The sequence below is a fragment of the Polypterus senegalus genome, chromosome 9, assembly GCF_016835505.1.
Source record: "Polypterus senegalus isolate Bchr_013 chromosome 9, ASM1683550v1, whole genome shotgun sequence".
Lineage (NCBI taxonomy): Eukaryota > Metazoa > Chordata > Cladistia > Polypteriformes > Polypteridae > Polypterus > Polypterus senegalus.
Window position 1 is genome coordinate 111,243,910 of NC_053162.1, and position 15,407 is coordinate 111,259,316.

A 15,407-nucleotide genomic window follows, 5' to 3' on the forward strand; every position below is an offset into this window, starting at 1 on the left:
TTTCATTATGGTCAACTAATGTAGAACTAAAATGAATAAACCGTAATGTCAAATTGTGCTCCATGTGTTCAGATCGGGTCGTGCCGTAAAGTGATTTTTTTTTTTTAATGTTTTTTTCATTAAGCGCATGCTGTGTGTGTCACTTCCTGGTTCCCGTTGCCGGCCCGATCTGAATGCGCGAGCGTATTGAAAGGCAGCGTCATCACACACTTTACGGTGCTGCCCAATCTGTTTAACGCATGCGTGAACACTTTACGGCATGTTAGGCCTTCAATACGCCTGCGTGCGCAAATCGGGTAGGCACGCAGATCGGGTAATGACAGAGCCTTACATTTGTCTTTTAATGTGAACCGGAAAAACATTACTTAAGCGAAGTGAAGATTTGGGGCGGGGATAGTTTGTTACGTGAAAATCCGAACATGGCTGATGAAGAATTAGAAGTTATCCGAAGACAGCGATTTGCAGAGCTTCAAGCCAAGCATGGGGTAAGTTTAAGAAGTGAAGCAACATAGTTCTCTTAAGTAAACGGTAAAGAATCTACGCCGTACCAATATATGACCCATACTGTACTCCGTATTTTTCATCTGATCTTTTTGGGGTTGGTGAAGTGTTTGTTCTGAGGGTACAGATGTATTCCACGTTATTTTTATTTTAATGGATGTTGCGTCTTTGAAAATTGACAGAAATCTTAAAGTCGTGTCCGTCAATTCAAGTGTTCAAAACTAACACCCAAAAATATTGCTTTATTTGTAAATAAGCAGGTTTTAATTAAACAATTGGTTTTCTAGGATTGTAATTGATTACCCCGGCCTAGAAGCTTTTGAAATGGATTGTGGGCAATATAAGTATGCATTATTTTTTTGGCAAGTAGTAAATGGGACACGGATTTTCACTCAATAATCTCAACAGCTGAAAGGAGTGCCCCCTCCAGTTTGAAAACAAAGCAAGACACTGTAGATTTGAAATTCTGCAGAAGGCTGTGTGTAAGTTTTTTTTTTATTATTTATTAATTTATTTGATCAGACCTGTGCAGACAATATACTGGTGAACTTAATTTTATAAGATAGCCTCAGCTGTGAAAATGAGCTACCTACATGTTTTCAAGCTGTGGAAATAGGTTAAGATACATTTTAAAAATAATTTTCTAGTTTAATACAACTTCAGCCGCATCATTCGTACAGATTTAATTGCTCATATGGCATTCCATTTTCAGTCACGAGTGTTTGCTAGAAGTCGTCTATTTAACAATATTTTAGTAAACAGTATTGAAAAATAACCTTGTGAGCATATGATATCAGCTTTAGTATTTCTCCTCATAATTGTGCACACTTCTTTCATATACCTCACTCCAAAAAGCAAGCTTTAAAACGTCATCAGCTGTACCCTGGTTATTTTAAGTGAGTTCAGCAGTTTTGGGAAATCCATTCGTGGCGAAACTGTTGAATTCACACGAGTATAGATATCTTGCCTTATTAAAAATTCCTATTAAAGTTGCCGCTCCGCCTTGAGTAGGTGTGTAGTGTATTTACATTGCTGAATGATAGGTCTTGAAGACGGTACACTAATTTTGAAGTTTTCTCCCCACTTTCTATTTGAGGTGTTATACACAATAGTATTTAATAAACAGGCTAAAATGTATGACTAATATCTTCTTGAACTTGATTGCTTGCCGGCCATTTTTACTTAAAGGTTTGCTTAAACCAACAGTTAATATACAGTGGGGGCTCAGAAATGCATGTGACAGTAAACTAAAAGGGCAGTTGTACACAGGGAGACAGCATTAAATGGTGGCAAACACAAAATGTAAGTTGTGGCAGCAATGCTGAACTGTGCCCTACAACAGTTTGGTATATGTTGCTTTTGATTAACCACCCCAATTATGTTCCTCTTGGTAAAAAAATAAGTGAGCAAATTCTCTAATCTACTCATCCCATTGGTTAAAAAAAGGCAGTGGTAGCTATCATATTCCTCTTCTTTTCCAAGGTGACCCCAACCAGTCAAAAGACTAACTACAAAATTGAGAGAGAGTGTATTATTGGTTGGCTTCACAGGCTCAGGTAGTTGTATGTATTGGGGTGCTGAACATATGAGACAATCACAGATGTACATGTTATAGTGGCTCAAATACTAATGTAAGTGTACTTTGTGCAGAGTTTACATGGGGCCCTTGTATTTGTGTCAGTTTACCCTGGGGATCTTTTCACATGCTTAGTCTAATCAGAGTTGTCAGTAAAAATCAGTGATTTGAACAACTAATTGTGTCAGTTTGGTTGCAGGACTGCTGCATTCATTTAGTGTAATTGACACAACAAAATAAATCTTTTCTTAATCAGCTAATGGTGCACAATTTGGAAGTAATGGCAGGTACCACCCTTGAGCATGTTGGGGCAGAATTGCATATTAAGGTATTTTTGCAACACTGCCAGCATCTGATTCTTCAGTAGTCAGAAATAAAATTAAAATATGCTGTCATTAGTAAGGTATTTATTTGCCATATTTTCTCCTGTAGTTAAATTGTAAATTCATATTCAATAAATGATTAGGGGGACTCAAGGAGATTTTTTTTTAAACTTGTGTAACACTAGAATTACCAAGGCTATGGAAAAAATACTCATAAATCCAGTGTTAATTAAATGTAGGGCAGTTGTTGTTGTTCATGTTTCATATTCATAGGAAGTAGCACCTCACAGCTTTCCATCCATATGCCAACTGTGTTGTATTTTTGTATTTTTTTTTTTTTTTTTTAGCAGTTTTCCTGTTATTCAAATTGGATTAACTGCAAGGACCACATAGCTCAAAGTAATCTTGGTTAGTGAACAAGGCTTAAGACCGTCTTGCCTGCTCTGCCAAAAAACATCATAGAAGAAGGCTGTAGAGTTGTACTGAATATATAGTTTTTCTCACTTTGTCATTTCATCTCCTAAGTCTGAAGGCAAGAGTGTTTTTTTTTTAGCAGAAGAATTATGAGGAAAGTTAATTAGTACAGAACCTCTGCTTCAATAGTAAATATCACAGATTGTATTTCCAAAATGTGAAACATTGCAATTGATCAACAATTTAAAGATGAATGAACTGATATAAGCGCAGTTCTGGTATGTGTATGTAATGTGACAAGAAATTATCAAACAGTAAGGAATCAAATATCAATAACAGCTATGAAGCCGAAAAGTATGTCTAATTTAACACTAGAATTACCAGAGGCTACGAAAAAACTCGTAGATCCGGCCCACCTTAAATCCATTCGCACCTCTCTGTCAGCATCTTTTGTCCGGTAAATGTGCCGATTAAGACAAGCAGCCTGCTATTCAACCCCCCCCCCACTGTCGCAGAACATTCACAAACTTCTCTCAGCTCATGCCTTGTTTGATTATCTGGGAGTGAAGTGCTGGAGTTTAGAGTGGAAATAATAAATTGTTGTTTGGAACACATGCATTTCATGTGTGTTCTGTTTCTATAATAATCTGTGTAAACACATTGTTAAAACAGAATTTTTTTTTATATTTTAGTAGTAAATGACAAAATGTTGGCATAAACTATATAACGTGTGAAGCCTGAAGCCTGAAGCCCAAAGATCAAATAAACACTTTCACAAAAGGTTCAAGGACGATACAACAGCTTCTGTGGCATAGCAGTAAGATTTGGTAACTTGTAATCAAGAGTCCCCGGCTTGATCCTGTCTGCCATCTATATTTGCCGTTTTCAGTAGTGAGTTGCTCTTATTGTTAATATTATACAGTATACACATACATTTGGTTTGCGTCTGTTACAGACGGTGTACATTTATAGGACTTGTAAAAGTTACCTTTTTTTTTTTTCACTTTTATTCTCTCAGTCACAATCACGATACATACCCTAGGGATCTGATGCTGTTAGTTTTTATTTGAAAGTGGGAGTAACTGTAGATGTGAGTGGTGTTTTGCGGCAATGGAACTGGACATTCTCTGATCTGGAGGGATAAAAGCTGGCACACAAACGCTGCTGAATGAATCTGCCTTCTTCATATCTCACCGTCACTTGATTTTTTATTTTTATTTTTTTATTCAGTTTTATTGAGTGTTCCTGCTCACGCTAAATTAGTACAATACAATATATTTTATTTTTGTATAGGCCAAAATCACACAGGAAGTGCCGCAATGGGCTTTAACAGGCCCTGCCTCTTGACAGCCCCCCAGCCTTGACTCTCTAAGAAGACGAGGAAAACTCCCCAAAAAACCTTGTAGGGAAAAATGGAAGAAACCTCGGGAAAGGCAGTTCAAAGAGAGACCCCTTTCCTGGTAGGTTGGGCTTGCAATGGGTGTCAAAAGAAGGGGGTCAATACAACAAAATACACAAAACAGAGCAAATCCTCAATACAGTATAAAAATAAAAATTTTAGAAGCACGGAGCAGAATTTAACAGCAGATAATATCATATAATAAGATTTGGATATTTTTAAAATCCTGGAGACCTCATCCATCAAGCTGACTCTCCTCATTTAGCCATTCCACGGCTGAACAGTGCTGGGCCAGCCAGTCCGATGAAAGGACCCCGCTTTCCCACGATTCCTGTGATCCTCCATCAGGGATGACTTTACCTTAGGCAGGCAAAACAACTTGGTAGGTGGGCCATGGCACCAAGTGCCACATTTGAGTACCGAGAAGAGAAATGGAATAGGTGAAGGTTAGTATCCAATTTATAACTATCATGTTACTTATGTTTTAGTGCTTATGACTAACAACAGAGAATGCAGTATGTACAGTTAATCAGCAGCTCTAGTCAGGATTAAAAGCTGAGACCGAAGGGGCATCTCTTATTGTAGCAGGCAGACCATTCCACAGTTTAGGGGCCCTGTAACTAAAAGCTCGACCTCCCACTGTTATTTTATTAATCCTTGGAATCATAAGCAGACCGGCATCTTGAGATCTTAATGTGCACTCAGGTTTGTAAGTCATGATAAGTTCAGACAAGTAAGCCGGACCTTGGCCATTTAATGCTTTATATGTTAAAAGGAGGATTTTGAAATCTGCCCTAAACTTAACTGGAAGCCAGTGTAAGGATTTAAGAACTGGAGTTATGTGTTCGTATTTTCTTGTTCTTGTAATAATTCTTGCAGCCGCATTTTGGATTAACTGGAGGCTGTATAGAGAACAGTTTGAACAGCCAATGAACACCACATTGCAGTAGTCAATCCTACTAGAGATAAATGTTTATTTAGAAAGCGCCTTAATTTCCTAACATTTTTAAGATGGAAGAAACATGTTTTGGACAACTTTGTAATATGCGCTTTAAATGACATGCTAGAGTCAAAGATAACTTGTAGATTGCAGGCTGATTCAGTAAAATTAATTGGGTTTCCAAATAATGACAGATTATTGTGATCAGCATCATTCCCTCCAACAATTAACATCTCTGTTTTATCTGTATTTAAAGACAAGTAGTTCACATTCATCCACTCCTTTAATTCGCTAACAAAACTAATTAAAGACAACATCTGAGAAACTTCATTTGATTTAAATGAAAGGTATAACTGGGTGTCGTCTGCATACAAGTGAAAATTAACATTGTTTCCTAATGATAGATCCCACTGCAAGCATGTAAAGTGAAAACAGTAAAGGTCCCAGTACTAAGCCCTGCAGGACACCATATTGAACTTCTGTGTATAATGACTGAGTACTGTCAGCACATTTCTGTACATATTGGAATCGATTTGATAAATAAGAACTAAACCAAGCGAGCACGTGGCCTGTAAGCCCAACATCATTTTTTAGCCTGTGCAGTAAAATAGAATGGTCAGTGGTTTCAAATGCTACACTTAATTCCAACAACATACAGTACTTACAGTGGAGTTTCCTTCATCAGAGGATATCAGAATGTCATTTACAACCTGTGTTAGTGCTGTTTCTGTACTATGACCAGTGCGAAAACCAGACTGGAATTTGTCAAATAGATTGTAAAGGTAAGGTGTGACTGAAGCTGACGGGCGACTACTTTTTCTAGTATTTTAGAGAGAAACGGTAAATTTGAAATAGGCCTATAATTATTTAGTATGTGTGGGTCTAGGTCTGACTTTTTAAGTAATGGTATAATGACTGACACTTTTAGTGCATCAGGTACTGTGCCATGCAATAATGAACTATTGATAATGTTAGAATAGGCACTGCAAGAACATCCATTGCACTTTTTACTAGTTTTGTTGGCACTGAATCTAGGGAACAAGTAGTGGGCTTAATTTTAGAAATTAAAGATAAGACTTCCTGCTCAGTTACAGGATTAAAATTATTAAAGTGCTGAATGCAATGTGAGACAGGATCTGCTAAGCTAGTATTTGGTTTGTACTGGGATGCAGAGATCTGTGATCTTATATTTTTAATTTTCTCATTGTAGAAGTTCATAAAGTCTATACTGCTAATATCTGTTGGTATTTTGCACTGTTGATCTGAATTCCTATTTGTTAATTTAGCCACTGTTCTAAACAGTACCCGAGGATTTTTATTATTGCTGTCTATTAATGTAGAATAGTATTCTGAGCGAGCTTTAAAGAGGTCTTTTTTTATATTTATCAACACTCTCTGTCCATGCAATTTGAAGGACGTGTAGTTTTGTTGTTCTCCATCTGTGCTCCAGTTTTCGACACTCTAATTTAAGAGCATGAGTGTTTTCATTATACCAGGGAGAGTTTCTATGCGCTTTGATCACTTTTGTTTTAAGGGGAGCCACTGTGTCCAGGGGCCTCATGTATGAACGGTGCATGCGCACAGAAATGTTGCGCAAGAAATTTTTCCACGTTCAAATTGCAATGTATAAAGCCTACACTTGGCATAAAGGCATGCACTTTTCCATGGTACCTCATACCTTGTTGTACGCAAGTTCTCCGCTCGGTTTTGCAGAATGGCGGCACCCAGCGTCAAAGCAGTGCTACTGTTCCTGTGTGGTTACTCTTTATTTTCCTGACATGGCTTTATAAATACACTGAAACTAACCGCATATTGTTTATTAGTGTAATGCATCTGATTGTAATTAACTTGTAACAATATAATGGTCCAGGAAATAGCCATAGTATTCCAAATTCCATAACTGCTTTTGCGTTGTTACTCTCACTACACTTTCTTTTTCTTCTTTCAGCTGCTCCCTTTAAGGGTTGCCACAGCGGATCTTTTTTTTCCATATTATTCTCACTGCACCACTCGGAATATTTATATCACTGTATCTGAGTGGTGAATCGCAGCAGCAGCTGATCAGAAATAGAATTATCGGTATACAGCATTAAGCCCATTCTGCCTCAGCCACGGCAAAACGTTTCAAAGCCTTTCCTGTACAGACCTGGCAGTTCAGAAACAGTTTCATCCCAAGAACTATAAACACACTCAATCAATTGCTCCTTGTAGAACTGTTTGTACTTATAAGTACAATTACCCCACTTTAAACTTGCACTACAGTTATATTATACAACCTGCGCCACTTTATAAAGCACGTATTTACATATGGTGATGATATCATTTGTAAGATGAAATGCAGCAAAATATGTTGATTATATTTTACAGATAAAACTTTAACTTCATTTAAATAATCTGTATTTTTAATAATTAAACAAGTGAGGACACGGTGCCGCAGCACTTGCATGTTCACGTATTGTTCCTGCCTTGCGCTGTATATTTGCCGAGACTGGCGTGACACTGGAAGGATAGAATAATTAAACACGTACTGTGAAGATATTTCAGTGTTCCTTAAAAGTTTTGAAGAATCGTCGTCGTAAGTATACAGGCTTAACATCTATTACAGAGCTGCTTGTGTGGCGATTGGGTATTTGGGGAAAGAAAAGTAAGGACAACAATTGAAGGTTGGCACGTTTGAAAGAGACAGTACTGTTACAATAAATTATTTCATCGAAGGTCGCACATGGCGCAGCAGCATCTTGTATGAGACATGAACAATCACTGCGCCATCGTGTTCTTAATAACATGCCTTCATTCTAATCATCATGACAATGATATCTTGTATACATCTCAGTATTTTAATTATTCAGAGAGCTGTAAAATCATGAATGTAATGGATTTTGTCCTGTCGGAGAAAGAACAGAAGCACATAGTGATTCACACACATACAGCACATTGAAGATCAAATACAAAACAAAGCATTTAACGTGCTACTTTAGTTATGATGGGATTTGAGAAACTAGTAAATTAAATTATTTTAAGATGAAGTTTATGTTCTACTTTAATGATAGAATAAACTACGTGATTAAAGTGGATATTTCGAGATTGGTGTTAACATTTCGTGCTTTTTTCCTACTCTGTGCCTTTTTTTCTCACTGTACCCTAATAAGCTTCTATATGACTCTAAGACGTTGGGCTACGTCTCGCCTTTTCACGGTGACTTTGAAATGTGACAACTTCTTTATGGCGGGCACTGTGTGACTTTGTGAACTTGAGCTTGTTTCTCCAACACGCTATGTCACTCGGTCAACTTCCTTTTGTTGATTATACTACTGTATAAACCAACAAATAGTACGTTTTTCTTTGCCTCCACTTGTTATTCGCTGAAATTCTTATATTTTCCCTCTTGCTTTTTCCATTGCCTTTTCACAGAACCCTAAGTTTAAGGTCTGTTTATATTGATTTGCATATTCAAAGAGGCGTAATTCTGGGAGTAGACGGGGTGGGACAGAAGGCGCATGCATGTGCGTTAGTTTTCACGCTGATCGAGATTTATGGAGCGGACTAACGCAGAAGTTGGATTACGCACAGATTCCTGCATCTGGAATTTTCTGTGCGTAATGCTTACGTCATGTTATAGTGCGAATTCTACACACGGCGTTATACGTGAGGCCCCAGAGCATCTCTCAAGGTCACATTATAATGTGATGTTAGCTGATCTAAATTGTATTCCACACTTACATTTGATGTTAACTGATCTAAATGGTTTTCCAAAATTACACTCGACTTACTCAAAGTATCTATAAATTTTGAAGCAGAATTACAATCTAGATGTCGCACTGTCTTTTTTTAAATCTGGGAGTGTGTTGGCAAGGGCAGGACTAAATCAAATGTAATTAAGTAGTGATCGGAAATAATTTCACTTCATGGAGTAATATTTAAATTTTGAATTTCAACTTTATAAGTTATAACTAGCAAAATACCCGCGCTTCACAGTGGAGAAGTAGTGTGTTAAAGAAGTTATGAAAAAGAAAAGGAAACATTTTACAAATAACGTAACATGATTGTCAGTGTAATTGTTTTGTCACTTTTATGAGTGTTGCTGTAATCAAGGATTTGATTATCATTATTTCTTTCAATCAGGTTTGTATTTGGAGGATGTGTTGTGTTCAAGTTGTATTCCGTGTTTGTCAACCGTTGTAAAGATAACAGGTTTCATTCATCAAAGTGTTCACTTCCCAAATCGCTACTCGTGAATCTAAGATGTTTAACAGGCATTCCCGGTATTAAGTTGTGAATTTGCCTGGAATATTTAGCGGCAGCGTGTCTATGAACGTAATTTAAACTTAAGCTTAACACCTTGCTTTCCTATTGATATGTCCATATCAATCTCTATGATCTCGTGCGATCTTGCGATGTCCACAGCTTTATTTAATGTTTGCTCAGACCCGGTACTTAAAAGTTTCTCTCTCACTTTCGCTGAGTTTGTGCCAAACACTATTCTATCCCTGACCATCTCATCTTTGTTTGCATAAGCACAGACCTTCACCAGCAAGTTTAACTCTGTTACAGCAATTTTAACTCTGTTACAAAGTGACAAAAAGTCTCGTTTATACCCTGTGTCTTCTCATTAAACTTGTATCTCATGAATATCATATTCGTCGTAGGCATGACAAACGCCAGCAGCAGCGTGTCTATGAACTTAATTTAAACTTAAGGTTTACGCTGTGCTTTGTTTCCGCAGTATCTGCACTTATGAATATGCTTGTATGCGTCACTCACTTCGTATTCTTTTGCTGCCTTCTCATTTGTGTAATGCGTTTTTTGTTCAGCGCTCTTTGGAGCTCTTACTTGTTCTCTGCGCATCATGTTCACAGTCAGTTCACATGAACCGCTCGGAGTACATGCATCGAAGGTTCTCAGCTGTGGTTGTGCTATGTCATGCGATCTTGTGATGTCCACGGCTTTATTTAATGTTGGCTAAGACCCGGCACTAAAAAGTTTCTCTTGCACTTTTGCTGAGTTTGTGCCAAACACTAGTCTATCCCTGACCATCTCATCTTCGTTTGCATAAGCACAGTCCTTCACCCGCAAATATTTACCGGCAGTGTGTCTATTGGATTGCTGCTGATGGACGGCCTTATTATATGAGCAGGCACTCAATTACGTGGGAGGCTTGACAATGAGGGAGGCAACTCCGCCTCACACGGCGACCGAGCTGCAGGCTATGGCCGTATATATGTACGTAAGTAGGTTCCAGTTATGACCTTTGCGCGTAGAATTTCAAAATTAAACCTGCCCAACTTTTGTAAGTAAGTAGTAAGGAATGAGCCTGCTAAATTTCAGTCTACACGGAAAGTTGGAGAATTAGTGATCAGTCAGTCAATCAATCAGTCAGTGAGGGCTTTGCCTTTTATTAGTATAGATTAAATCTAATGTGTGGTTACGATTATGAGTTGGACCTTTGACAATCTGACAAAATCCTACTGAATTTAACAAATAAGTGAAACATTTGCTAAAAGCAGGGCTGTGGAGTCGGTAGGTAAATGCTCCGACTCCGACTCCTCAGTTTCTAAATCTTCTGACTCCGACTCCCCGACTCTTCTGTATGTATATACTATGCTAATGTATTTTCTACATCCATTGAAGGCAAGGAAGGCAACATACATGTCATTTCACCACAGAACTACTGGCTAGGAAGCCAACACTCTACTATAATGCCAGATTAAAGACAAACACAATTTATTGGCTGCCGCAGATTGCGGGTGTCCACATGGACGGGCAGATCCAGCTTGCTGAAAATCTCGACCACCGCCCCCATCCAAAGTAATGTGATGCCTCTGTCTGCTGCAGTGGCTGTCTCAGCCAGCCGGAAGTTTAGTGCATTGTGTCACTCACTGGCCAGCTGATCAGCAGAACGAGCCTCTGCTGGAGACAGGTAGGGAGATCTGTGTTCTCGCTCCGCCCCTTCACTAGTGCATAGCGAAGGGGAGCCGATGGAGCTGAGAACACACCAGATGATTTTTCAGGCGTTTGACACGTGATGACTCGTTGAACGGCCGAAAAATCGGCAGTGCATCTGTAAATGTATGGGGGGCTTTAGGCTAGGTTCACAGTTCCCTGTAACAGTGGAACATGACACAATGGAAAGCGGTGCCACACCTTACCTGTGCATTACATCCCATATAGTGACACATACAGTCAATGAAAAGCATGCTTCATGGTTACTTGACATGGTCGTTTTGTGGTAACATTATGCACTGCATGCATTGGGCTTTATTCTTACAGCAGAGAAGTAGTTCATTATGACTGTTTGTGAATTGGGACATTTCAACTTACTTTTTTAATTCCCATTTAAATTTAGTAGGAGTCGGTTAACTTTTTGCCGACTCCGACTCCAGGTACCCAAAATTGTCTCCGACTCCTCGACTCCGACTCCACAGCCCTGGCTAACAGTGTCAGTTTCCACATCAGTGTGTACATTAAAATCCCCCATCATTCCCCACGTGATCATAATTTATAGCCAAATCAGATAAAAGGTTGCTAAATTCAGTTATGAACAATGAACATGGCCTTGGTGGTCTGTAGACTAGCACTATAATTGTGTTGGAATCTGTTTTAACATTTAAAATGAATGCCTCGAAGGATGTAAAGTTGCCTACATTTTTAGAAGTGATTTGCATCTTGTTACAATGAATTATTCCAAGTCCTCCTCCTCGACCAGAATCTCAAGACTTATTAAGGAATGAGAATCCATCTGGTGACACCTCAGCTAGGGGAACAGTGTCACAATTACTAAGCCAGATTTCAGTGAGAAGACACAGATCAGATTTTGTACTTAATATAATATAATATTTACCAAAACAGCTTTAGTGCCAAGAGAGCGAATGTTCAGTAAGCAGCATTTTAAACTGCATGGTTCTTTCTGAACTGGTGATATGTTTTTTGTTTTAATTTGAAGTAAATTTCTATTACAGATGCCCCTGGTGGAGGGTCTGGTTTTATCCCTTGGTATAATTATACAGCTTATTTTTTGTTATCAATTAATTTAAGGTTTGTGTCAAGACTAAATTTACTGGGTGCCCCACGACAAGGGTTTTGGGTAACCGCTTCAAGAAAATAACAGGCGGGATAAACAGCCTAAGATCACATGACTGCGGCCTGGATGGTGCTCTAATTGGTGAACTAGGCAGTTTTGCTGCCATATTTTGGGATAATACATAAGGTCCCCTCCAGTTAGGATGAAGACCATCTCTTCTGAAAAATCCACACCTTTCCCAAAAATCATCCCAATTGTTCACAAACGCTATGCTTTTATTTGCACACCAGGTTTCTAGCCAGCAGTAAAGGGAGTGCAATCTGCCATAAATCACATCCCCTCAATATAATCTTGGTAAAGGGCCAGATGTAACTAAATTCCGACATTTTCTTTTAGCTTTGATGCATAGAGACAGATGAAGTTCCTCTTTAATACCTCAGATTGCTGTAAATAAATATCATTTGTGCCGACATGCAACAATAAGGTAGATACTTCATCATCGGCGACACGGTCCAATGCGGTCTCTATGCCAGAAATCTTGGCCCCTGCAAGGCACTTAACATTAACTGCTGGTTTAACGTAGCACATTCCGCACTATGGAATCGCCAATTATGAGCACTTTCTTATTCTCGGTTTCCACAGGCACGCTGCGGAGTGCTGAGAATCTGTTATGGGTCCGAATTGGTGACCTGGGTGCCGGGGGACTACATTTTGGATTCTTAGACCCCCGTCTTACTGTTACCCACTCACCCTGTGGCTGAATTGGTGCTGCTGACTTTGGCCGCGCACTGACTACAGTGGGACCAGGAGAGACTGAAGCCGAATCAGAAGTAGCTGAATTGTCTAAATAAACCGAGTCGATCCAATTTTCGGTTTGCCTAATCGCTATCAGATTCCTAACACGGTCCTCCAATTCACATATTTTCCTGACCAACTCTAAATTAACTAAACACTTTTGGCAGGTGAAGCTGTCTACATCACTGTTGGCTGGAAAACCTGAACTGTACATGCTGCAGGACACAACACATAAACGTGCCCTCAACGGGCAGAATGCAGATAGAACTTACGTTTAGTATTGATGTCATTTTCTCCTTTTTTTTTGTAGTAACTTAAGTGTTTTCCGTGTTCAGCTGAATCACTAAGAGACCGTCGGCTTTAAGTTTCTACCATCCCCGAGCGATCGACTTTAATTTCTCACTGCCGGTTATTTCTACTGGTCAGCTGTCAGCTTTACTTCAGATGAACTTGCTCGGGTGTTTGCAAAGGGCTACGTGCCTGTGGTGGATGCCGTCGCTCTGTGCTTCTGCTCGAGAACAAAAAAATAAATTACTTTGCACCTTATGGTTTATGATGTCAAAAACAAAAAACAGAGACATAGGTATATATGATATTTGGAATTATTCATTTTATGACCTGTATAGTACATTTCGGAAAACATTGGCACGGATGCAACATTTTATTTCCCCCCGATCTTGCCAGTCCTCACATGCTGCTGTTTCTTTTGTACTCCAGGACATGCACAGGCAACAATAGTACAGAGAGGTCAGTTCAGCGCTATTTGCAATCATCACATTCAAATGTTAACAGTTCACACACACACACGCAAGGACCGTCCTTCCTACATTTACGACGTGTGTACCTGTTACAATACGCACACTCCTCTCTATACTGTTCTACTCTTTACCTGCTACCTACTATCGCTACAGATCACAATATCATCAGCAAACATCATAGTCCAAGGGGACTCCTGTCTAATCTCATCTGTCAACCTGTCCATCACCATTGCAAATAAAGGGCTCGGAGCCAATCCCTAATGTAATTCCACCTCAACTTGAATGCATCTGTCACTCCTACCGCAGACCTCACCACTGTCACACTTCCCTTGTACATATCCTGTACAACTCTTACGTACTTCTCTGCCACTCCTGACTTCTACAATACCACATCTCCTCTCAAGGCACCCTGTCATATGCTTTCTCCAGGTCCACAAAGACAAAATGCAACTCCTTCTGGCCTTCTCTAAACTTCTCCATCAACATTCTCAGAGCAATCATTGCATCTGTGGTGCTCTTTCTTGGTATGAAACCATACTGCTGCTGATTAATCATCACCTCACTTCTTAACCTAGCTTCCACTACTCTTTCCCATAACTACATGCTGTGGTTCTTCAGTTTTATTCTCCTGTAGTTACTGCAGTCCTGCACATCCCCCTTATTCTTAAATACCGGCACCAGTACACTTCTTCTCCACTCCTCAGGCATCCTCTCACTTTCCAAGATTCCATTAAACAATCTGGTTAAAACTCCACTGCCATCTCTCCTAAACACCTCCATGCTTCCATAGGTATGTCATCTGGACCAATGGCCTTTCCATTTTTCATCCTTTTCAAAGCTGTCCTTACTTCCTCCTTGCTAATCTGTTGCACTTCCTGCTTCACTATGTCCATATCATCCAACCTCTTCTTTCTCTCGTTCTCTTCATTCATCAGCCTCCTAAAGTACTCTCCTCATTTTTTCACAATTGGAGTAATTGAGGCCATTTTTAATGAGAGGGGGAATTGTACCAGTAGCAAGGGAAGAGTTAATTATAGTAGTTCTCATGGGCAAAATATGTGGTAAACAGGACTTAACAATGCTTGGAAGTACTGGATCCAGTGGGCAAGTTGAAGAATTTGATTTTGTTAACCTCTGGGATATCATTTTCAGTTGGTAACTCTGAGAATAAAGTGATTGGTAACGGAAATATGGGTTATAGTAGAAAGTATGTTATTTTCTACAGAGATAGAAGCAAGTTGCTAATGATTTTTTTTTTTTCAATTTTTGAGTTGAAGTAATCCTAAAAAGTACAGCAGTGCTTAATGGTGAGGTTCTGGATAAAAGAGCTGTGGTATTTTTACCTCATGTAATAATAATGCTAGAGTAGTGTACAGTTTTGGAAGCAAAAAGAGTATTTTTGTATTTTAAACATATGATCTGGATGCATTTCCTTGTATAGAACTAGATCCATCTAGCTGCTTCAACCATCGGCCCATGGTCTTGAGCTGACAGAGTTCAGGTGTGAACCAGAGAGCAGTATGAATAAATGAAACGGCCAATGTTTTTAAGGGAGCTACTGTATCAAAGGCAGTAGACTGAACAGCATTGTAATGGTCTACTACAGGTTTATCTCAATAAAGTAGAATATCAAAGTTAATTTATTTCAGTAATTCAATTCAAAAAGTGAAACTCGTATATTAT

At 39.0% G+C, this 15,407-nt stretch overlaps 1 protein-coding gene across 1 annotated transcript in view; it reads left to right on the forward strand.

Annotated features, from left to right (window-relative positions):
- Positions 1 to 237: 237 nt before the first annotated feature.
- Positions 238 to 15,407, forward strand: part of pdcd5 (programmed cell death 5) — a 107,486-nt gene continuing 92,316 nt past the window's right edge. The window contains exon 1 of the mRNA XM_039763576.1: positions 238 to 485. Within this exon, the coding sequence (XP_039619510.1) occupies positions 420 to 485 (66 nt within the window). The 5' untranslated portion in view covers positions 238 to 419. The remainder of the gene's footprint in view (positions 486 to 15,407) is intronic.